The following is a 23463-nucleotide window of genomic DNA, read 5'->3' as shown; positions in this document are numbered from 1 at the left end:
TTCGTCAGCAGTCAGCACACTATCTATCTATCTATCTATCTATCTATCTATCTATCTATCTATCTATCTATCTATCTATCTGTCTATCTGTCTGTCTGTCTTTTTTCTTTCCATCCATATATCAATTCATTCATCCAACCTGCTTTCAACCATTTGTTTCATTTATTCCTTTCTTTTTTCGTGTCATCCATCTGTGAATCATTAGACATTTCCATCCATCCATCATAAGTTCCTTCCTTTTCTATCCATCCATCCATTAGTTCCTTCATACCTTTCTTTTTCTTGCCATCCATCCATCCTTCAATCAATAGTTCCTTCTTCCCTTCCTTTCTTTTTTCCATTCATTCATCTATCAATTCATCCATCCAATCTGCCTTCAACCATTTGTTCCTTCCTTTCATTACCTTGCCATTCTTCAGTCATTAGTTCCTTCCTTCTTTCTTTCCTTCCTTTCTTTTTCTTTCCATCCGTCTATCAATTCATTCTTTCAACCTGCTTTCAACCATTTTTTCTTTCCTTCTTTTCTTTTCTGTGCCATCCATCCATCCATCCATCCATTCTTTAATCATTAGTTCCTTCTTTCCTTCCTTTCTTTTTTCTTTCTTTCCATCCATCCATCCATCCATCCATCCATCCATCCATTATTTAATCATAAGTTCCTTCCTCCCTTCATTTTCCACCTATCCATCCATTAATTCCTTCATTCCTTTCTTTTTCTTGCCATCCATCCATTCTTCAATCAATAGTTCCATCTTCCCTTCCTTTCTTTTTTTTCCATTCATTCATCTATCAATTCATCCATCCAATCTGCCTTCAACCATTTGTTCCTTCCTTTCATATCCTTGCCATTCTTCAATCATTAGTTGTTTCCTTCTTTCTTTCCTTCCTTTCTTTTTCTTTCCATCCATCTATCAATTCATTCTTTCAACCTGCTTTCAACCATTTTTTCTTTTCTGTGTCATCCATCCATCCATCCATCCATCCATCCATCCATGCATCCATCCATTCTTCAATCATTAGTTCCTTCTTTCCTTCCTTTCTTTTTTCTTTCCATCCATCCATCCATCCATCCATCCATCCATCCATCCATCTATCAATCCATCCATTCATCATAAGTTCCTTCATTTTCCACCTATTCATCCATTAGTTCCTTCATTCCTTTCTTTTTCTTGCCATCCATCCATCCATCCATCCATCCATCCATCCATCCATCCATCCATCCATCCAATCTGCCTTCAACCTTTTTTCTTTTTCTTGCCATTCTTCAGTCATTAGTTCCATCTTTCCTTCCTTCCTTTATTTTTTCTTTCCATCCATCCATCCATCCATCCATCCATCCATCCATCCATCCATCCATCCATCCAAATTAATTAATTAATGTTAAAACTTGACCTTTAATTGTCTTTATTTACATACCATGTGATACAACATGCCATGCACATCCAACACTGATGTATAAAACTGGTTATGTACTTGTCCATTCCTATAATGTGGTAAATCATATTATAATGTGATCATACTGGCTCTTCATGTATTGAGTTGCAGGCTGTTTGTGTCCTCGCTACAGTAGTCAGTGATCTATCGGCCCTTGCTTTACCCCTGCCATGAAGGAGTTCAGGATCTATGTTATCTTACTACCATCAGCCAGCATTTTCAGGAATATATCCAGCTGTGTTTTTTTACAGTACATTCTTATTAAAAAATCTTCAATAGTATGGTACAAATAGCTGGTAAGAAGGAATGACCTGGGCTTACCCATTGTGTTCATTTGTAAATTAATCAGGTCACACTGCTATTTAGAGGGAGGACTACATTAATCTTGCAGTGGTCTTTTGGGTAAACCAATTGTTTTTATGGAAATAACTATAGACTTGGCCTACTTTTCCATAATAATGCTAAATCCCCAAGACAACAAAACTGACAGTTACCACCAGTGCACTGACAAAAGGGTAATTGACCCCTGGTGATTTTACACAGTATAGATGTAGATGTTTATACATTATGACCCACAGTTATAATCTGGAAACAATGTCCACAAATCTAAAACATGGGACTGTGTCTAAGCCTGCCTTTATTAGGATACAGAAGGAGCTAAGGAAAACATTTAGATCAGTTGTTTTCAACTTTTTTTGCTTTAGGACCCAGATTTTACAATGGACAATAAAGTGGTGATGCAACACAATATACCAAAATTGTTTGTCTTGCAAAAATAAACAAAATGTCCTTTAGGGCTGCAACTAATTATTATTTTGATAATCAACTAATCTAATGAATAATAAAACAATTATTTTACTATTCGTGCGATTATTGCAACAATTAATCATTAGCTCTTAACCGATTCAGCTTGTGCCCGACTTAAAAGGTTGTATTTAACATGCTTACTAACAATAAAGAGGACAAAATCATCTTTTAAAAATGCCTCTAAATGAAATTCATTGAATTAAAGGAAAAAATACTTTTTATTAAGTTTAATTTAGTAAAATATTCACTGCACAAAATCATGATTTTATCAAGTGTTTTTGTGTTGGTTTCCATTTAAAATAGTCTAAAAATCCTTAAAACAAGATAAATTTACTTGAGAAGGAACATATAAGATATTTAGACTTGCTTTAAGAGAATGTATCTTAAATATACAGTAAGTGTATTTTGTATTTACATGTATTTTTTCACTTGGTTATAACTCTGCGAGTGCAGTAAAGACAAAATATAATTTTATTCAAGATCTATTCTCTAAAAGCAAGTATAAATATCTTATATGCTGCTTCTCAGGTGAATGCATCTTTTTTAAAGGATTTTTAGATATTTTAAAATATTTTTTTATATTATATTCAACATTCTCAAATAATTTCTTTTTTCTTTTGCAGTTTAGCTGCTAATAAAATTATTTTTTTTTTTAAAGGAGTTTTAGATATTTATATGGGAAAACAAGCCAAAACAAAAACAAATAAAAAATGTACAGCTAGTGCATGCACTCGAGGGACGGGTGTTTAAGTGCAGCTTTAATATCCCCCCTTAGATCGGGACACTTCGCGCAACGCATAGAGGAAGCACTGACCGGAAATACCAGTTTCAGAGTTTGTAGTTATTTACATGACCTGCTTCCATATTATTTGACCTTAAATAAAACTATAATGCATTAAATATAACTGCATTAAAGATTTAACGTCGGGGTGTTTCCTTTAATTATGCTCGACATGCAAGTTTTGCTCAAGCTGAATGGCAGCTCTGGCTCCACTTATTCCACAACGAGAGTAAAACATTTGACTTATTTGGTATTTTTGTATAATTCCATCATGCTTTGCGATCTACATCACCTGATATTTTTAACCAATATTTACAATTTTCCACTTAATCGGCTATCGGTTTGTATATTGCAACTAAAACTAGTCAAATTAATTATCTGTAGATCGTACTCAATAATAGTTTTGAAAAGCAGTTTACCAGAGATTAGTGATAAATGATTTAGTTGTTAATGTACCTAAAAGCAGAAAAAACACAAGAATTATAAATCGATTATGCATATTGATTATCAGACACTTAAACACAAAAATAATCAGTATCGTATTGGCCATTAAAAATCAATATTGGTCGATTTCTAGTCATGGCCAACCAGTTGAAGTAGACAAGCAAATATTTCCCACAATTCATTTGTAAGTTGCTTTGGATAAACGTGTCTGCCAAATTAATAAATGTAAATGTAAATGAACAATCAAGGCTTACTGTCTTATCTGAGAATGTTCTCTCAGTGAACACACTTCATAGCACCTTTACATTAAATGTACTCTTGGTTATCAATGGAACCGTTACATTAATCCACGCAGATGGAGTGAAAAACACATATCATATGAATCGTATCATTTATCACACGTTACATATTATCTGAAACTATTTCTTAATCTAATACAAAAAGCTGCATTTGCTTTTTGCCACTCTTATTTTGATACTGTGTAGAGGCATTTAGCCAAACAGGCATTTAACCGTAAAGTCTGAAATATTCTAATGGAAGCAGATAAATGCATTATGGTACGTATGATTTCAGAGGTGAGAGAGTTTGACCTACATCCTAGCAGCTGTGCATTAGATAGCACAGTGAACTCTGTTTACCCCTGCACTGGAGCTTTTTTAATGGAGTTGTGGGACTAATGCCAGTCCCATTGAAACTAATAGACAGCGGAATATGTTTGCTTCCAATGGAATTCTGAAACATCTATATCGACACACTAAGTGATATGGATTTGAACACACATATGCCAGACACCTTGTCATGTGTTATTTCTTTTGTTCTCTGATATCCAGGGGTTGGCTTGTCTTCATTCATAGCTAACGTTGAACAGCTCCCTTTTATACAATTGCAGTAAAACAAATCACTGTGTTTATGTTTTTTTTATTCACTTGCAGTTCATTATCATTCCAAGGCTGTGTTAGTAAATGAAGCCACGACAAAAAATGGACCTCCCATCAAAGGTTCATCCTCTTGGATGGCTCCGTTGTAATCTTGCGCTATCAAATTGAATATTTTCATAATATTGTCATAAATAGATGAGTCTGGTAGGCACCCTCATTTACATGGATGTATGTATAATCTTTCAGACTGGGATATGTAAGCCTCTTAACCAAAACCCTCCACAGCCCCCCTCAGGAGCAGAAGGTGTTTACGTACACACTCCACAGCTCTGTGTGTCAGAAGGTGTGTAGGTCTCTGCATACAAATTATGTTTTTCCCTCAGCAGGTGCCCCTCTGGGTGACCCGCTGCAGTAAATCGGTTCTTGGGGATAGAGGTATGATGGAGGCATTCAAAGAAAGTTCTATTCCTAAAAGAACTATTCCTAAAAATATAGATCACTGCTGTGTAAAGAATCTTTAGTCCAATGCATTAAACCCTTGCTGAGCATGCCATTGTCATTGTTATTGTTGACATTACACTAAAAGTATTCTTTAATTGATGTGACTGAGTGCATTGATCAGAGGTCAACCAATTATAGATTTTGCCAAAACAAGTAATTCAGAAAAAAAGCATTTTCAATTAAAAGGCCAATAGATAAATCATTATATTGAATTAGGGGTGAGCAGTGTCACAGTATTGGTAATTTTATATCACAGTAGGATATATATCACAACATAGATGCTTTTGCTGTACATTTAACACATAATGGTTTATATATTACTTAGCCATAAGGGTAATGCTTATTTCTTTTATTTAGTGCATTGAATTCTTCCGAAATAAAAATTAGGCTACTACTATCTATTGATTTTTTCTATTTATTAGGACCTTGATGAATACAAATTAAAAGATAAGATTATTCATAATGGCAAAAGTGAACAGTTTTGACGTTATCTGATAGTTTCAAAAGCTGGTATTGGTGGCTAATAATCACAAAATACTGTTAATTATTTGGCTTGATGAAGCCAACATGCTATTATTTTACATACATGCTGTTATTTTACAGACAACACCAAAATTATCAATTGAAACCAAAGTCTTTCTAGCAAGTCAGTCAACTTTCGTCCATCTTTGGAATGCTCTCGGAAGGCTGTTCCAGTCATGCCAGGACAGCTCCTATCCACTTAAATGAAGAAAGACCAAAATCTCAAAAAGGGTTGGTCAAGATTACAATCAAAGAACATATTTCAAATCAGCCATAAAATCTGACAATACTGGCAACATAAATTGTGATTCTTTACCTCATATTATGATAAAAAACCAAATTTTCCTGGCTTGTATATCTAGTGTGCATGCACATTCCAGAGTTGATTGACAGGTGATGTCTGTATCTAAATGGTATTGGATCTTTTAACTATAAGGCGGGACTTCCTTTCTACATCCATTTACCGTTGGGCGCTCGGAGCTCCTTGGTTGAGCGTTCCAATTTCTCCCATTTATTTTAATAGAAGCAGCCCATCTCTGCTAAATAATCTCTGTTGTAACTGCTCCTACAGCTTTCAAGCTACATCTACCAAATATGGCACAGACCTTCAAACTGTTCTGTATCAAATGTTTTATGAAAATGGAGAATGAAAAATCTGAAAAATTCCATAGACTTTAATAGACAGAATGTTCGTTAATTTAAACTCCAACTGTCAAAAAATTCAAATGTAAACAAACACACACAAGGCCTACAATATCATGGCTTTAGGTTCCAATACAAAAATTGTTATTTTGTGTTCCACAGAAGAAAGAAAGTCATTCAGTTTGGAAAGACGTATCATAACCCTTTAACTCAAAACAACTAATTCCCTGTCAAGTCTATACATTCTTTCTCTGTTGTCTTACATTCTCTCCTGCATACTAAAGATGTAAGCTCTCACAGTCTAATATCAACTTAATGAGCTATCAAAGAATCAGGCTAGAGGGAGTCATTCGTTATAGCTGGCAGAGATCAAGATGGAGGAGTGAGGCATAGCGGCCATGAAAGAGAAATGTGATAAAGAGCAGTTCACCATGGCTTTCTACATTGCTTGCAGTGTCTAAAACAAAAGACATAAGAAATACCAGACTTATGGGGTGACCTTGTCTGTGTTTTATCAGTGTTGTATTAAGTACCCATTTGCCATACTTGAGTAAAAGTAAAGATATCTTCATGGAAGTTGACTCAAGTAAAAGTAGCTCAAGAGAAAACAACTTAAGTAAAAGTATTAAAGTAACTGAAATTAAATTTACTTAAGTATCAAAATTACAAGTAAATTGCATAAATTATGGAATAGTTCATTAAACCCATGGCAACTTATTTGATTGGTGGTGCTCATCATTTACTCACCCTCTTGCCATCCCACATGTGTATGACTTTCATCTGCAGAACACATACAGAGATTTTTAGAAGAATATTTCAGCTCTATAGGTCAACTGAATGCATATTAATGGTTGCCAGACATTTCAAGCTACAAAAAGTATGTTAAGGGAGCATAAATACTTGATTGTTGAATCTATGCCCCTAAACATCATACTTTGTTAAATGTAAAATGTAAATGCATGTGATTGACTTTTATATGAACAGGTCTCCTGGAAAGGCGGGAGACTGATCGCACATACTTTTATTATTTAACAGCTTTCATAATGTTTAAGCCTAAACTTATACATTTAATTAGTCAAAACAATATATACATTTAAACTCACATTTAAACTTATGCATGTACAGCAGTTTCTTGTCTTCCCCAGTGGAGACAGAGGACGGAACACATCTGAATCTGGTGAGCGCTTCGCTTGTGATTTTGATTCAGATTCGTGATTTGCAAAACAAATCATTCACACTGCTTTTTTATATTGTTGTTCAGTTCAAAGGGATCAAATTTAAAAACATTTGGCTCAAATGATTCTTTCAGTGAATCTCACATCACTATCGCCGAACTGGAAGCATTTATGCATGTACAGCTGTCAGTCGCAAAAGTAACAAAAAGATTAGGATTTGTACTTCATTACTATACACCTCTGCGTTTTATATAAATATTTGATGAACTGAATATTAGCAGCCTTTGGTGACCAAAAATGCATAAGAAATACTTTCTCTGTGTCTCCTATGAAGAGCTAGTGTGTAACTGCAGTGGAGAGGGTGTGTCGGACCCTGACGAGTGTGACCGTGAGACGGGTCAGTGTGACTGTATGCTGGGATTCACTGGGCTGGACTGTGAGGAGTGTGAGGAAGATTACTTCACCAATGGCACAATTGGATGTCTCCACTGCGCATGCGACTCATTTGGCGCAGTCAGCTCAAGCTGTGACAGGTAAGAGGCGTTGTGGGAATGTTGCTGTGGATGTTTTTAGTTTTTTTAGTTTTTTTTAGTTTACATATTTACAGTAGTTGAAAAGTGAAAGATATATAATATTAAAAAAAACTTGAACTTTTGGGGTTTCTGCTCAGACAATTGATTTTATTTTAATAAAATGATTTTCTTACCATATTTGGTGTCTTCTTAAAGGGATAGTTCACCCAAAATGTATAATTCTCTCATTATTTACTCACTCACATGATGCCCCAGGTGTGTATGAAAAATAGAAAAATATTTAAAATGCAAGTGAATGGAGATTTCTCTTTTGAAGCTCCAAAAATCACAAACAGCATAAATGTCATTTATACAACACTAGCAGTTAAATTAATGTTTTCTAAAGCGATGTGATCACTTTTGTTGCAAAAAATATCAATATTTAAGTACTTTTTTTTACTCTAAATCATGCTTCCGGTGAGCAACAGTACACGTGTGCATTTGAAACACACGAGAACTGACGCATATGTAGTACTATACAAGTACTATAATCCAACGCTTCTGGTAAGATGCACAAGAGGATGGAGTCCAGTCAGTCTCTCTTGTGACGTATTCGTCTTGCCGTGATACCGATGTAATCTTAGGTTCTCCACTCAGTTGAGTAAAGTTGTGAGTAAAGAAACAGATAAAAACAGATCTAAACCAAAACCAACCAAGATATTGTACAGCGTTCCTCCTCCTCACTTGTAAACAGCGCTGCTGTTCCTGCGGTGACGCACATGCGTCAGTTCTCGTGTGTTGCAAATGCCAATATGATTACGTCACGCAGGTACCGCTGCTGACCCGAAGCATGATTTAGAGTTTAAAAAAGTACTTAAAATGTATCTTTTTTGCATCACAAGTTATTGTATCGCTTTAGAAGATATTCATTTTACCACTGGAGTTGTATGGATGACATTTGTGCTGACTGTCTGTGATTTTTGGAGCTTCAAAAGAGAAATCTCCATTCACTTGCATTTGCATTGACATACTGAGCTAAGATATATTTCAGTTTTTCTTTAAATGTGTTCTTGTGAAGAAAGAAAGTCATACATATTGTGAATTTCATGAGGGTGAGTAAATAATGAGAGAATGTAATTTTTTGGATGAACTATCCCTTTGATTGTTTTCATACAAATTCCATTTGTCCCAGTCCCGACTGCTGTGGGCATTTTTAATTTCTCTATTTCTCTAACTAGTAGCCCCATATAAACATGCCCAATGTTTTATTAAAATTGTCATCCTCATATTAGAACAGCAGGTCTAAATTGGGAAAGCTGTAGAAAGTCACAAAAAAACAAATAGTAGATTATGTTTCAGGAGTGTTGGTTATTCCTGTTTTAAGATGTTACAGACATTACAGCTGAGTTTCTATAAAACTGCTTTGGAATAATATGTATATGTATTGGGAATAGCTCAAATGAAAAACTATACAAAAACATTAATTCGACTAGATTTAACTTTTATGTTACAAAGTTTTTTCTTCTTCGGCGAGAAAATCTCAATGTTCTCTCTTCGCTCTGTCACACAAACAAGTAATAGCCAGTGCTGAAGCATTTGACCAATTAGAAATGAGCATAATTAATTCTGATAAAAATATGGCCAACATTGTCCAATCACTGCCAAACATGTTAAAATCTAATTTAGCATTATAAATTGTGAACCTACTGTACGTACTGATTATCATTGCCCCCATGTCTGCCAGCCATGTTGAGTGGTGCAAACATCATCTGCAGCCTGACACTGAACTTTTGACTGGATTGTAGGAGTGAATGCACTTGGCTGCATGGGAAAGATTTAGGATGTTCCCTTGCTCCCTATTTAGTGAATACACCTCCAGTGTGCTGCCTGTCTACACTGGTCGAAGAAGAACAGTTTGAAATGCACCTTATTTTCATCCTAAGAAAGTCACATGAGTTTGAGACAGCATGAGGGTGAGTAAATTATGTGAGAATTGTAATTTTGGGGTGAACTAATAGGGTCACTAAAAATGTGACGGTACCAATATCTTGTACTTGGTATGGGCGAAATTATTGCAACAAATCACTTGCCTGTTGGCATATTTCTGCTGTGCTTTAATTGTTTAGTGGGGTTTTTGCTATATTTACTTGGAAACATGCAGGGAGCAGATTGTAGTGATCCCAGCCTATTATGGTACAAGACCATCTAGTAATTGGCTTTTTGGATCTATGATCAAAGCCAGGATTAAGCCCAAGTTAGTGCATTTTTCCAAGGAGAATTTGACACTTTTGTTTTCAAAGTATAATAATATATTTGATGTGATCTTATTTCCACTCAGAAATATCAGTATGAAATTGAAAGAGTATATATATGACCATATTTTGAAAGGGAGATGGATGAGAAAATGAGGAGAGAATGAAAGAAGCCAGTTCACCATTACATTATGAAGGTCACATTTTATAATCTGTTTTATAACTTCCCCAAAATCTTTCAAGTAAGGACTCTCTTATATTGGAGAAATGTTTAATACTTAACCGTGCAAGATGCCTTGATAAAACACTACATTTTGCCACTGTCAATTTCAGCACTCAAATTAGGCCACCGTATTTAGCTTTGAAGCGTCTTCTAATAATAATAATACTGTGCTTGGGAGGCTCATTTTCTGCCTGTTTCAGGTAGCGTTAAAGTTCCGTGTGTGAAATCGCAGCTCTGCTGATGTTGGTATCCTACTGTGTTCAAGTGCTCCTCATGGACATTATAACAACCAATATGCATCCAGTGTGAATTAATAAGCCTTGAATTAACATAATAGCATATCAAAATGTATCTTGACATAATTGTTATAAGAAGCGATATGATGAGCTTGCAATCAAACTGTGAAGTGCCTATTTTAAAGTCTGATTTCAAAGACATGGTTATATTACACACAGTGATAATTCAAATAATTGAAGAAATGTGTTTGAGTTTGAGTTGAGATTTGTGATGTAAGGTAAAAACAAAAACACACACAAAAAAATGCAAACGTACCACCAAATGCCTCTTTTGATTTAATGTAGAATCCTTCACAGTTGACAGGACATTCACTTTTGGAAGGTAGAATTTACATTGCACAGTGAAGGTTTTGCCCTGTGTCTCCTTAAAAAAAGATATTATCTCTATAGTTCCAGTGGTTAAATGCTGAGGTAGACTGCCCCGTCTTGACTATTACACAGTGCAATACAGTGCAATACACACAAACCTCCCCCTCTCTTGCGAAAACACTTGAAGACTGTAACTTTGTGCAGACAGGTAGATCAGGAACAGAACTAGATGACGACGAGACTGATCAAGTGACGAACACAAGTGCAGTTTTATTTACAATGTGCAATCCAAAAACTTGAAGGTATCAAAGCAATAAAACAAAACAAAACAGATTATAAACAAGAACTATTTCCTTGGGGCAATGGTGGAAGTGGAGTTTGGGGCAGGGGTAGACTTGGGCCATGAAACAGGGACACAATGGGACCGGACTGGGCTTGGACCATGGGGGACCAGAGGGCCCTGGAGACCACGATGGTCTAGGCAACCAGGGTGGAGCTGGCAATGGAGTCGCTGAAGGTGGAGACTCAGGGAGCAGAGCAGCTGGAGGTGGAGACCCAGGGGGTGGAGCCACTGGAGGCGGAGACCCAGGGGACAAGGTGGCTTGGCATCGTGATTCAGACATGGTGACTTCCCATGGTGGGTCAACATAATTGGCATGGCAGGCGTGACAACATGGCTTGACAAGGCAGATGTGACAACATGGCTTGACAAGGCAGATGTGACAACATGGCTTGGATTGGCAGGTGTGACAACATGGTTTGGTATGGCAGGCATGACAACATGGCTTGACGAAGCAGACATGGCAGCATGGCATGATGATGCAAACATAGCAATATGGCATGACGAGGCAGAAGTGGCATCATGGCGTGACGAGTTAATGCGCTGGCTCTGGGATGGCCGAGGCTTCAGGCATAGGGGAGGACTCTGATGTGCTAGTGGACTCAGGGGTGGTGGTTAATTGTAGGCATACTCATCAGCTCCTAGAGTGAAGTTAGATCTAGTCAGTAGTAGGGCATAATCAATCAGTTTTGCCAAAGTCTATGTAATTTTGGCCTTGAGGCAAACAAGACTTGACTGGCTCCTCTAGTCCAAAACTGAAAATGTCCTTCAGAGCAACATCATTAAAGTTAACCTCATTGGCCAAATTACTAAATTCCACCACAAAGTCCTCGAGGGGACAATTGCCCTGGCGGAGATGCAGGAGTGCAACTGCTGGGTTCATGTTGCTCGGTCAGGTATTCTGTAATTCTTCTGGTAGATGAGGAACAGAATTAGTCCACAACGAGACTGATCAAGTGACAAACCCATGTGCAGTTTTATTTACAAAGTGCAATCCAAAAACATGAAGGTATAAAAGCAATAAAAGAAAACAAAACAGATTATAAACAAGAACTATGACTGTAGCTTAGCTTGACTATAAACAAAAACCATGAACTCGAATCAACAGCAACATTACATAAACAATACCTGACAAAGAACAAAGGCAGACATGAGGGTTTAAATATACAGACATGCAGGAACAATATTACAAGACAACCAATAACAAAACTGAATGAATAACATAAGAACTAATAAGAACAAAACACATGAAACATGACGGGAACAGGAAATCACATGACAGAATGAGCTTTATTGCCAAGTATGCTTATTCACACAAGGAGATTGTCATGGTGGCAGAAGCTTCCAGTGCAAAGAGAATGCAACCATATATACATACAAACAAATGTATACATGTATACATGGCAGCTGGGACATAGTCACCAAGAAAACAATTGGTAACACACTACGCCGTGAAGGACTGAAATCCTGCAGCGCCCGCAAGGTCCCCCTGCTCAAGAAAGCACATGTACAGGCCCATCTGAAGTTTGCCAGTGAACATCAGAATGATTCAAAGGAGAACTGGTTGAAAGTGTTGTGGTCAGATGAGACCAAAATCGAGCTCTTTGGCATCAACTGAACTCGCCATGTTTGGAGGAGGATGAATGCTGCCTATGACCCCAAGAACACCCATCTCCTTCCCTCAGATGGGTATTCCAGAATGACAATAGTCTCCAAACCTTTATCCCATAGAAAATCTGTGGAGGGACCTGAAGGTTCGAGTTGCCAAACGTCAGCCTCGAAACCTTAATGACTTGGAGAAGATCTGCAAAGAGGAGTTGGACAAAATCCCTTCTGAGATGTGTGCAATCCTGGTGGCCAACTACAAGAAACGTCTGACCTCTGTGATTGCCAACAAGGGTTTTGCCACTAAGTACTAAGTCATGTTTTGCAGAGGGGTCGAATACTTATTGCCCTCATTAATATGCAATTCAATTTCTAAAACTTTTGACATGCATTTTTCTGGATTTGTTTGTTGTTATTCTGTCTCTCACTGTTCAAATTAATCTACCATTAAAATTGTAGACTGACCATTTGTTTGTCAGTGGGCAAACGTACAATATCAGTAGGGGATCATATATTCTTTTTCCCTCACTGTAGGTACATTTAGGATTAGGAGTTTGGGAAGGATTTTGATTAGTGGGTAGTTAGGTTTTGGGGTAAGGGTTGGGTAAGGGTTAGGGGTAAAGTTAACAATGTAACTACAAATGTAATTAAATGTAATTACAATGCAACAGCATGGATGTACATAATAAGTACATTGTATCAAATGGTTAATTACATAGTAGTTAAAGCCACCTAATATAAAGTTGGTCCAAATATTTTATATACAGATATACAGTTGTGTGCAGGTGATGTAATGTTTTGAAGAAGAGGTAGGATATTTTAAAAAATATAAATGAAATATGGATATAAGTAGGAATTGATAGATTGAATATTGAACATGGTTGTATTGACAAAAGGAAAGTATTTGGGGGCAGTTAAATCTGTTCCTGTGCCTGGCTGTTCTGGTGCTCAGTGCTCTGTAGCGCTGGCCAGAGGACAACAGTTTGAAAAGGAATTGTACTGGGAGAATGGGGTCAAGATTTATTTTACCAGCCCTTTTTGTCACTCTGGATGTGTACAGTTCTAGCAGGGTGGGTAGGGGAGCGCTAATAATCTTCTCTGCACTCCGAACTATCCTTTGAAGTCTTCTGATATCTGACTTGGTAGCTAAACCAAACAAGATAGAAGTGCAGAGGACAGACTCAATGACTGCTGAGAAGAAATGTATTAGCAACGCCTGTGGCCGGTTGAACTTCCTTGGTGAAGGAAGTCTAAACTTTCTGCAAATTTGCCACAAGTTTGCCACTATTTTTTTTTTCAAAATGAGCTTCTGATTCACCGCAAATGTTTGTCTGAAGTTTGCAGCTCTTCACCGCTAGTTGTGAACCTCCGGCAAACTTTTGGCAACAATGGACAATTTGCTGCAAGTTTACCGCAAAGCTAATTTGCATGTGAGTATTATCAGTGTTAAATTTGCCGCAAGATTGCAATAAATTTGCCATGAACTCTTGATTTTTGAAAAGGGTTGTGACATTTTCCCTTTGTGACATCACGCCCTGATATCTGCAATAGGCCTACCATGTATTAGAATTAAATGTACCACACATGTAACGTGCAGTGTGATTAAAAATCAATGAAGTATGTTGCAAGAAAAGAACATTCTCCTTTAGTGTACGCCTGTATATCAATGTCTGCACAAATGTACCAGTTGCTAAGAAACCAGATCTTCCATGCATTTTCTACTCTTTACACAAACATCTAAAGGCCTGGAGCACACACACTCATGGTGAAGTGCTTCTTCGTTATTTGCTCAGAACTAAAAAGTTCTAAACAGCTGAGCAACAACATACTGTTTGTAAACAATCAGATAAAGGCCACACCGATGAGGGAGGTTTTTGGAGTTGCATTTAAATATAAAGATGCACAAGACTACATGTAAAGCCTTAACCAATGTGGAATTAAAATGTGTTATCAATGACACCATGTCATGTCTATTAGTAGAATTCATGTTAGATCAGTAAAAGAAGCTGTTTTAACTGCTTAATGATGATTTAAAGTAAGATATAAGCAGATAATGTGTAATTTGTAATGTTTACCTTTTGCTTTAATGGCGCTAATGCACTAACATGCTATAAACAGCCATAATTTGCACCAATTACGCTCAGTTATTGTAATTTATAATGACACTGTTACTTCAGAAAAGATGGGCCAATAAAAGTCAATAGAAGAGTGTTAATGGGTAGAATATACACAAAATAATGATGATAGGCATGTTTTAGTTTGGTCAGATGTTTAAATGGTTTTTGGCTGCAGACATCATATGAATGAGTGGGCTTTTAAGAGTATTTGAGTATATTTGTTTCCTTTTGTAGACTAATTAAACAATAAAATGCATGGCATGTTTTTGGAAAATGTATCTATGCGAACTATCTTACAGATGTAAGTAAATCTACACCAGCTTGCTAATAACTGTACCCCAATGCATTCATGTTGACTGATCTTAACTGACTTAATGGGAATTAGTTGTTGGCCTTAAAGTAGGTGGAGCATCAGGTCACACCTATAGATGATGAGGACAAATGGCAGTAAGAAGGTTCACAACAGCCGCACTGGCGAGCTGTTGTGAACCACTGAAACAAATTCAAAAACACTTTAAGATTTTATTTTAAATTACATCACACCAATTCGTTCTTCAAATTCGTTTGGCATGTATGTGGGCCTTAAGTCTACACCTGAGTTCAGAATGGCATACTACCCATAATACTCTTACTACTTCTGCCATATGCATCAATGACAGAAATAGTATGGCTAGAATGGTTGAATGCAATTCCGAACTCTAGCCTACCTCTTTCAAAGCAACAGGCAAGGTTTACAGCAGTCCAGTTCCTGATTCCACGGTTGTCATGGTTGTGAAGGAAACAGGCAGGAGAATGATGGCATCTAAAAGGGGGTGGGGGTAGGGGGCTGGCATTCGTTCAGAAAAACTGACCTAGTTAATATGAAGCTGATCTGCTCCTGGGTCCCTGAAACATTAATGAGGTTTCTCCTACTGCTGCATGCTGAACGTACAGTGAGGAAAATAAGTATTTGAACACCCTGCTATTTTGCAAGTTCTCCCACTTAGAAATCATGGAGGGGTCTGAAATTGTCATCGTAGGTGCATGTCCACTGTGAGAGACATAATCTAAAAAAAAAAATCCAGAAATCACAATGTATGATTCTTTAACTATTTATTTGTATGATACAGCTGCAAATAAGTATTTGAACACCTGTCTATCAGCTAGAATTCTGACCCTCAAAGACCTGTTAGTCTGCCTTTAAAATGTCCACCTCCACTCCATTTATTATCCTAAATTAGATGCACCTGTTTGAGGTCGTTAGCTGCATAAAGACACCTGTCCACCCCATACAATCAGTAAGAATCCAACTACTAACATGGCCAAGACCAAAGAGCTGTCCAAAGACACTAGAGACAAAATTGTACACCTCCACAAGGCTGGAAAGGGCTACGGGGAAATTGCCAAGCAGCTTGGTGAAAAAAGGTCCACTGTTGGAGCAATCATTAGAAAATGGAAGAAACTAAACATGACTGTCAATCTCCCTCGGACTGGGGCTCCATGCAAGATCTCACCTCGTGGGGTCTCAATGATCCTAAGAAAGGTGAGAAATCAGCCCAGAACTACACGGGAGGAGCTGGTCAATGACCTGAAAAGAGCTGGACCACCGTTTCCAAGGTTACTGTTGGTAATACACTAAGACGTCATGGTTTGAAATCATGCATGGCACGGAAGGTTCCCCTGCTTAAACCAGCACATGTCAAGGCCCGTCTTAAGTTTGCCAATGACCATTTGGATGATCCAGAGGAGTCATGGGAGAAAGTCATGTGGTCAGATGAGACCAAAATACAACTTTTTGGTCATAATTCCACTAACCGTGTTTGGAGGAAGAAGAATGATGAGTACCATCCCAAGAACACCATCCCTACTGTGAAGCATGGGGGTGGTAGCATCATGCTTTGGGGGTGTTTTTCTGCACATGGGACAGGGCTGACTGCACTGTATTAAGGAGAGGATGACCGGGGCCATGTATTGCAAGATTTTGGGGAACAACCTCCTTCCCTCAGTTAGAGCATTGAAGATGGGTTGAGGCTGGGTCTTCCAACATGACAATGACCCGAAGCACAGCCAGGATAACCAAGGAGTGGCTCTGTAAGAAGCATATCAAGGTTCTGGCGTGGCCTAGCCAGTCTCCAGACCTAAACCCAATAGAGAATCTTTGGAGGGAGCTCAAACTCCGTGTTTCTCAGCGACAGCCCAGAAACCTGACTGATCTAGAGAAGATCTGTGTGGAGGAGTGGGCCAAAATCCCTCCTGCAGTGTGTGCAAACCTGGTGAAAAACTACAGGAAACGTTTGACCTCTGTAATTGCAAACAAAGGCTACTGTACCAAATATTAACATTGATTTTCTCAGGTGTTCAAATACTTATTTGCAGCTGTATCATACAAATAAATAGTTAAAAAATCATACATTGTGATTTCTGGATTTTTTTTTTTAGATTATGTCTCTCACAGTGGACATGCACCTACGATGACAATTTCAGACCCCTCCATGATTTCTAAGTGGGAGAACTTGCAAAATAGCAGGGTGTTCAAATACTTATTTTCCTCACTGTATTTTCCTTTGAGCATACACTCGTACACCCACAAACAACAAATCCAAATGATTCAAGAATCTCCTGGTGATTTGATTGTGATGTATAAAGTTCAAGACTGCTGCATTGGCGTGTGCTAGTTCATATGTTAACTACAGTATGTCATATATAGTTTATATGGCTTAGAATCTGACTAATGCTGTTCAGTGTCAGCTTCTAAAGTGTTTTTATTTGAACAAGCAGTTTAAATGTGTGAAGCGCAAGGGTTTTTACAAATCAAACAATCGCAGTTCACTCACAAGTAATAATAATAATTTTATTAATGCAGTCTTATTGTTATCTCTGTCTAATTTGGATGGTTTTTGGCTATTTTGTGAATAGTATTGTGTATTTAGGGATTACTGGTTGTGAACCAACTATTATGCATTCAAATCCACATTATAACCCAAGTGTGAAATGTTTTTTTGTGAATTACCATGTGCCGTGAATCTTTTATGCCAGTGTATCATATTACAAATGACCTGTCAATTTCATAATGCCAAGCTCACACATCTGAGATCTAGTTAATGGTTGGATAGGTTCTTTTCTAGTATCCCAAGTATTTTAAGTGGTATTATGACAAAAAACAACCTGCATCTTTTGCTAGCCTCATTTTCGTTGGCCTGTTTATTACAATGTAGTCTTTATAAGCCATATTTACCAAATTTACATATACACAGAGGTGTTTTTTATTCTAACACTTGGCTTTAAAAAAAAAAACTATATAAGGCTAAATAATTGTTCTAGAATGGGGTGGTCCATTTAGATAAGCATCATGGTGCAAACTACTATGAAACACCGACCTGTTTCATGTTTATACAAAATGCTAAACATGCCACCCTTATGAATTGTGCTGTTTAGCATCTGGCTTTAGGGAGCTGTCTGTGGCCTAGAGAGAGAGACAGATGAAGGGTCTGTCTGCTAGTTAATCTGAATGCAGTGGGAAGGGCGTTAGACAGGGTTTGATTGATCATTTTCTGACCTTGATTATCTCTATGTTTGTGTGTACTACTGTGTGTGGTGCATGTGTGTTTGGGAGTCTCATTGACTCCTCTAACGTCCTCTACAAAACGCTTTTTTCTGGCTGTTTTAATGTGTTATTTACTTAATTTACTGTTGTTCCAAACCTGTATGAGTTTCTTTCTTCAGTGGAACACAGAAGTTTAGCAGAATGCTGACGAGCTCCCAAAAAAAAAATAACATAATATTACCATAACATTAATTCACATGACTATAGTCCAAGTCTTCTGAAGCCATACAATAGCTTACATTTTATAAACTTTCTCTGTGGAAACAAGCAGAATGAATATTCTGCCTTACATCTTGGTTTGTGTTTCTGTCTCTTTTTCTTGTTCTTAATCTTTCTCTGTTTCTCAGGAGGATGTGATTGATACTGTAGGTCATATATGTCACACCTTACTCTCACTCCCCAGAATGCTTGAGGTGCTGAGCCATCGCCATGGCAACCTGTCTATCGGACCATGCACATCCACATACAGTATACACGCACACACCCACCCACACACTCTCGCGCAGCAAGTGCAAATGTATCCACTAACTCTCCAAAGACTTCAAAGGAATATTTAGCTTACAATACAGAGGTGCTTTTTTAACTGTAATATTTTGTCCGTGGTTGTGACATTCCTATTGTGGTGCAAATACACATTGTTTTAGAAGGTGCTACACCTTTTCAATGAAAGGAAAATTTAGCAACCAACTTAAACAGACCATAGTCAAAGTGAATGGGATATTTAATTTGCAAATATCTTGGATGTGTCACATTTTACTTAAAATCAAAAAATTAATTTTGCGGAAAGAAAGAGATAATAAAGCCTATCAATAAGACCAGATTTTAATGACCATTTTCCCATGTAGAAAAATGTAATTCTATAATACAGTAATAAAAATCATACGCAATAAATATTTTTTTAAATAAAAAATTTGCATTTAAATGAGGTTTAGCAAATGCGAATATTGTAGAAAGAATAAATAAAAATACAATAAATAGCTTAAAAATCATCAGTACTGTATGTTTAGTATCAGTCAAATTCTGACTATATTATTTCTGCCAGTCAATTATTGGCAGGTTGTGAAACAAGAAGCAATTACACCTGCCGAGTCAAGAGATAAACAGCGTTAGCGGTGTTACACCACATTCTGCAATACAAGTTCAGGAGAATCTTTCAATGACTTGAATTGTTCGGTTGAAGGGGGTACCAAATTCTGAATCCTGAACAAAACAGTTTGGTGAATACATGTTTACACATTAGCTTCCACTCAGGTGACAAGTAATGAAAGTAGCTACGTGGTTAGCTAGTTAGCTATAAGCTCGTAAACACAGAGAGTAAAAGATGGACCAGCATTGCCTCTCACCAACTACTTATCAGGGTAGCGTGAAATCAATACTCAACTGACTCAATCCACCACCGTACTGTTGTCTACTGAGCTGCAAAAAGATGTTCTGATGTTTGCCTTTCAATCTGCTACATTACTTACTGCACTGAAAAGCTATATCTGGCTAACAGCAAACAGACATGTGTGACATAGTTGTCAGGGACAGGGTTAACATTATATTAGTTATATTGAAAAGGGAAAATGATGGGGTCATTGTTTATTAACTTTCCAGTATGTATTTGACAAACTGGTTAGCATCTTACCGAGAAGACAGCACTCAACTCTGCACCGCTTATTTCCGCCCTGTCTGCAGAGCCACCGTAAGTTCAGAATCAGCTCTGTAAACAGTGTAGATGGAGCGCGCTCTGCTAAACAAACTATTGACACCAATTATAAAGCTTTGTTTTCTGCATGATATGTTCTGAAAAAAAGTTTTCATATCTGCGCATATCGGTAAACATATACGCCGATAACAATTTATCGGTGAAAGGCTAATATCACAACAGTCTCTTAAGTTTACTTAGAATGGTGCCAAAAACATCCAGTGAGCGGCAGTTTTGTGGATGAAAACAACTTGTTGATGAGAGAAGTCAATGGAGAATGGCCAGACTGGTTTGAGCTGTTCATATGAATCGTGATTTTTGCTGAGGTACACAGATGGTAGGCCCACTGCAGCCACAGATCTCTGTTCTTGGCTGACAGAAGTGAAACCTGATGTGTTCTTCTGCTGTTGTAGACCATCCGCCTCAAGGTTCGATGTTTTATGCATTCTGACATGCTTTTATGCTCACTACAATTGTAGAGAGTGATTATCTGTGTTAATGTTGCCTTTATGTCAGCTGGAACCAGTCTGGCCATTCTCCGTTGACTGTTCTCATCAACAAGGCATTTCCGTCTGCAGAAATGCCCTTCACTGGATGTTTTTGTTTTTGGCACCATTCTAAGTAAACTTTAGAGACAGTTGTATGTGAAAATCCCAGGATATCAGCAGTTACAGAAATACTCAAACCAGCCTGTCTGGCACAAACAATCATGCCACGGTCCAATTCACTGAGATCAAATGTTTTTCCCCAATCTGACATTAACTGAAGCTCCTTACCAGTTCCTGCATGATTTTATGCATTGCACTGCTGCCACATGATTGGCTGATTAGATATTAATAATCCTAATGAAGTGCTCAGTGTGTGTATGTCAGAATGCTTTCTCCTTTCCCAGATTAATATGCAAAGACATCTATAAGTAAACCATTTATAGGTTGATTTTCCTGTAAAGTGTAACCACTGGCTTTGTGGCACTATGGAAACATTGTGCTGTTTGTTTGAGCTTGGTAACTAGCATATAGTTACCAAGCATATATATATATATACAGTATATATAACATATGGAAGATGGAAGTAAAATAAGAAATGAGAAAGAAGTGTAACATTTCTGTGCCACTAGTGTCACCAAATGGAACTGCAAAATGTTTTTAATATATACTGTATATATAATAAAAAAAAATTTGCAATTCCATTTGGTGACACTAGTGGCGCAGAAATGTTACACTTCTTTCTCATTTCTTATTTTACTTCCATCTTCCATATTGTTTTTTAACCCCCCTCTTCTTTAACTCTACAGTAGGCCAATAATGTGTCATTTAAGATGTGTGTGTAGGTATTCATTCAGATTTGACATTGTGTGGATGTGTGTAGTGTAGGGCAGGTGAGTCTTCAGTGATCTCTTTGTTTTTGATACTTGGCAGGAAGCATCTGCACTGCACAATTTCCATACGCTACAGTTACAATTTGCAAGCAATGTGGGTGGATGTTGATGACAATGATGTTTGTGTTATGTACTGTATATTTCATAAGGCATCAAACCGATTTCTTAACAGAAGCCCTGGAACAAAATCACAAGTGAATCTTTTTTTCATTTCTGGACCTTTCTGTCTTTCTCAATCTCGGCTTTTCCTCTCAAATCCACTTTTTCTATTTTTGTCCAGCCGCTGCCCCTTTTATTGCTGCTGTTGTTGTTTTTCTGAGGTCCCTTTTTCTGGCTGAGTGCTTCAAGCCTATCCCATGGGTCTCATCGTCCGTCCCTCTCTCATCTATCACTAGCTACACTTACAAAGGGGAACCAATCACACAACCCCAGGAAGCATCACCTCACCCCAACCTTCACCCCAGAACTAATGCAACAGCTCAGGGGTGTGTGTGTGTGTGTGTGTACAGGGAGTTGACTAATGACTGTTTGGGATGAGCATCGGTTAGAGTAGCCATTAAACGACTTACTAATCAGCAAAATTACTAAATGAAGGAGTGATAAGCACATAGCATCATTATTTTCATGATCTTACAAGTGATATTATTAGTGGTTGTGGTATTTTCGGTAACACCAAAATTAAGACACTTAAGTAGCATCTACCATCCTCCTACATGTTTAATGCTTCCTATAGCTGCTACAGTTTCAGTAGTGAAACCACTAATATTTGGGGTTGACAACTTGACGAGCACATTGATATTAAACACAATTAGGTCTCGTGTGTGTGTGTACCTATATGTGAGAGAGATTCCAGAAATTCAGCCTGAAGCAGCAGCTGGTTTTTAAAATGTGGTCTGGGCTACAGGTCCCCCATGCGTACCCACATGTAGAAGTGGTCAAATAAAAAATGAAAGGTCTAGACTGCCTTCAAGAGTGCGTGACTGCAGTTTGGGGCAGAATTGTTAGCTGTCTGGGGAAAAGTTTTGTGTATGCATATGTGAATGTGTGAGAGAAATACCACAAGTGTATGCTTAAGAGGAATTTGGATGCACAAAGAGGATGATTCTTTGTGTTCAAACATTTATGTGAACCTATTATGGAAACAAATTACCATTGGTGGTAGAGTGCTTTTGAAATGTTTTTTTGGCCTTTTTGAATAATAGTTGAGTAGACGGGTTACAGGAAAATAAGGGGAGACAAAGGGGTAATGGGATCAGGAAATGTTGCTTGCCAGACTCAAACTTAGCTTTCCCACTCGAGCACCATGTCTCAGCATGTCAGAACATGCATACTAGGTTGGGCCCCTTGAAAAGTGTACATTTTTAAAGATTAAAAGGTACAAAAATTCCCAGACAGCCACTGTTCTTTTTACTATATCTGGCCATATTCTCTGTATGGCCCATCTGGATTATAGATTAAGTTATTTTAGACTGAGGTTGTTTTGTAACGTTTTGTGTTTTTTGTCTTTTTATGTTGTAGTTCAGGTACGTGTGTGTGTAAGACAGGTGTTTACGGGCCCAAGTGTGATGACTGCCACCCTGGATTCTTCCACTTCAGCAGCACAGGATGCCAGCCGTGCCAATGCAACCACCATTCGACCTACTGCCACCCACAGTCAGGTCAGCCTCACACAAACTTATTATCATTTGATGTTTCCAGATGGATTCTAGACTAATTTAAAGACTACAGATATATACAGATGATTCTGTGCCACAACTCATTTGTATCTACATACAGTATATGTACACATCAGGATCAGAAATGAACCAGGTCTCTGGGAAAAAATGCCACAGATAAGGACAAAAATGCCACCAAATTCAAGATTTGGGGGCAAAAATGTCCCTGTAATGAATTCCTGCTGTTTTAATTGTACTGTAGATCTGATGTATTTCCTAAAATTCTCTATTAAGTTAATTACTTTTAAATATTTCTATTTTT

At 37.6% G+C, this 23463-nt stretch overlaps 1 protein-coding gene across 1 annotated transcript in view; it reads left to right on the top strand.

Moving 5' to 3' along the window:
• The window catches only part of LOC127630970 (multiple epidermal growth factor-like domains protein 9), a 47113-nt gene that overhangs the window by 842 nt on the left and 22808 nt on the right, over positions 1–23463 (top strand). Inside the window, exons 2-3 of the mRNA XM_052108894.1 lie at positions 7519–7717; positions 23005–23144. Coding sequence (XP_051964854.1) covers positions 7519–7717; positions 23005–23144 — 339 coding nt within the window. The remainder of the gene's footprint in view (positions 1–7518; positions 7718–23004; positions 23145–23463) is intronic.

The sequence above is a fragment of the Xyrauchen texanus genome, chromosome 37, assembly GCF_025860055.1.
Source record: "Xyrauchen texanus isolate HMW12.3.18 chromosome 37, RBS_HiC_50CHRs, whole genome shotgun sequence".
Taxonomy (NCBI): Eukaryota; Metazoa; Chordata; class Actinopteri; order Cypriniformes; family Catostomidae; genus Xyrauchen; species Xyrauchen texanus.
This window is presented reverse-complemented; position numbering and strand designations above follow the sequence as displayed.